At 65.9% G+C, this 1215-nt stretch overlaps 1 protein-coding gene across 1 annotated transcript; it reads left to right on the top strand.

The window, feature by feature from the left end:
• Nucleotides 1-244: 244 nt before the first annotated feature.
• On the top strand, nucleotides 245-808 carry LOC309603903 (interferon-like; the record flags this gene model as incomplete). The annotated part of the gene is made up of 2 exons (XM_082338785.1): nucleotides 245-316; nucleotides 719-808. The coding sequence occupies 2 exons, from the start codon at nucleotides 245-247 to the stop codon at nucleotides 806-808; spliced, it is 162 nt and encodes a 53-aa protein (XP_082194911.1).
• Between the last annotated feature and the right edge of the window lie 407 nt (nucleotides 809-1215).

Here is a 1215-nt window from a genome sequence, read left to right as displayed (position 1 = left end):
CTCCCCGCGCACGGCCACCCCGACAACGCACTTCCCCAGGACCACCACAGGCACCAGCCAAAACCGAAAACCACAGACGGAAACTCGCTGCCAGCATGCCAGCAGAAAGCCACCAAGCCAAAGACGCCGCACCACATAAAGCCGCCCGCCCGCCAGCACCCCAAGCACAGCGCCCACCCGCACCACCACCAAGCCTCACCAGCCTCCTCACCAGCACCACCCACGCGGCACCCACAGCCCCACCATGCCTGCGCCCGCAACCCCACAGCCCCGCCTGCCGCACGCCGCCCCGACGCTCCTGCTCCTCCTCACGGCTCTCGCCACCGCCCCCGCCTGCCACCACCCGCGCACCCACGACGCCACCTTCCTCTGGCGCAGCCTCCAGTTCCTCCGGGCCATGGCTCCCAGCTCGACACAGACCTGCCACCACCAGCCCGCGCCCTTCCCCTTCCCCGACGCCCTCCTCCACACCAGCCACCCGCAGCAAGCCGCCGCCACCGTCCAACGCATCCTCGACCACCTCTTCGCCATCCTCAGCAGCACCAGCGCCCTCCAACACTGGGACACCCAGGCACACCGGGACCTCCTCAACACCATTCACCGCTACCTACAAGACCTCGAGCGATGCGTGCCAGCCGACGCGACGCTCCCCCAGGGCCTCCGGCTCGACATCGACGAATACTTCAGCCGCTTCCACAACCTCCTCCGCACCCACAACCCCAGCGCCTGCGCCTGGGACCACGTCCGCCTCGAAGCTCGCACCTGCTTCCAACACCTCCGCAACCTCACCCGCACCATGCGCAATTAGCACGACGACCCCCACCAACCCGCACGGCCCCGCGCACCCCCACCACCACTTCTGCACCACCGCCCCATCCCCACCTCTGGCCTCCCGCCTCCCCTCCCCCGGGCCAAGACCCGCTGACGCAACGGCCCTGCGCCCTCAGACCCCACTGACTGCTCCTCTATTTATAACGCCTACTCTATTTATTTTCACAATGGTTTTTATCTATTTATTCACCTATTTATTTGACACCAAATAAAGACCTCTTGCAAAAAGCCTGGCAGCGCCTCTTGTCTCAGAAGCACGGCAACGAGCCTTTGGGCTGGGGGGAAGCCACCGCCACTCCACACCTCCTCCAAGCCCTGCTCCAAACAGGGCTCTGCACATCCCGCGCCCGCTCTTCTCCTTGGCACCTCCCCACGGAGGCGCCT

The sequence above is a fragment of the Platalea leucorodia genome (genome assembly GCF_965183815.1).
Source record: "Platalea leucorodia genome assembly, contig: HAP1_HAP1_SCAFFOLD_236, whole genome shotgun sequence".
Taxonomy (NCBI): Eukaryota; Metazoa; Chordata; class Aves; order Pelecaniformes; family Threskiornithidae; genus Platalea; species Platalea leucorodia.
The sequence above is the reverse complement of the archived record's forward strand: the minus strand, read 5'-3'. Positions and strand labels throughout refer to the sequence as shown.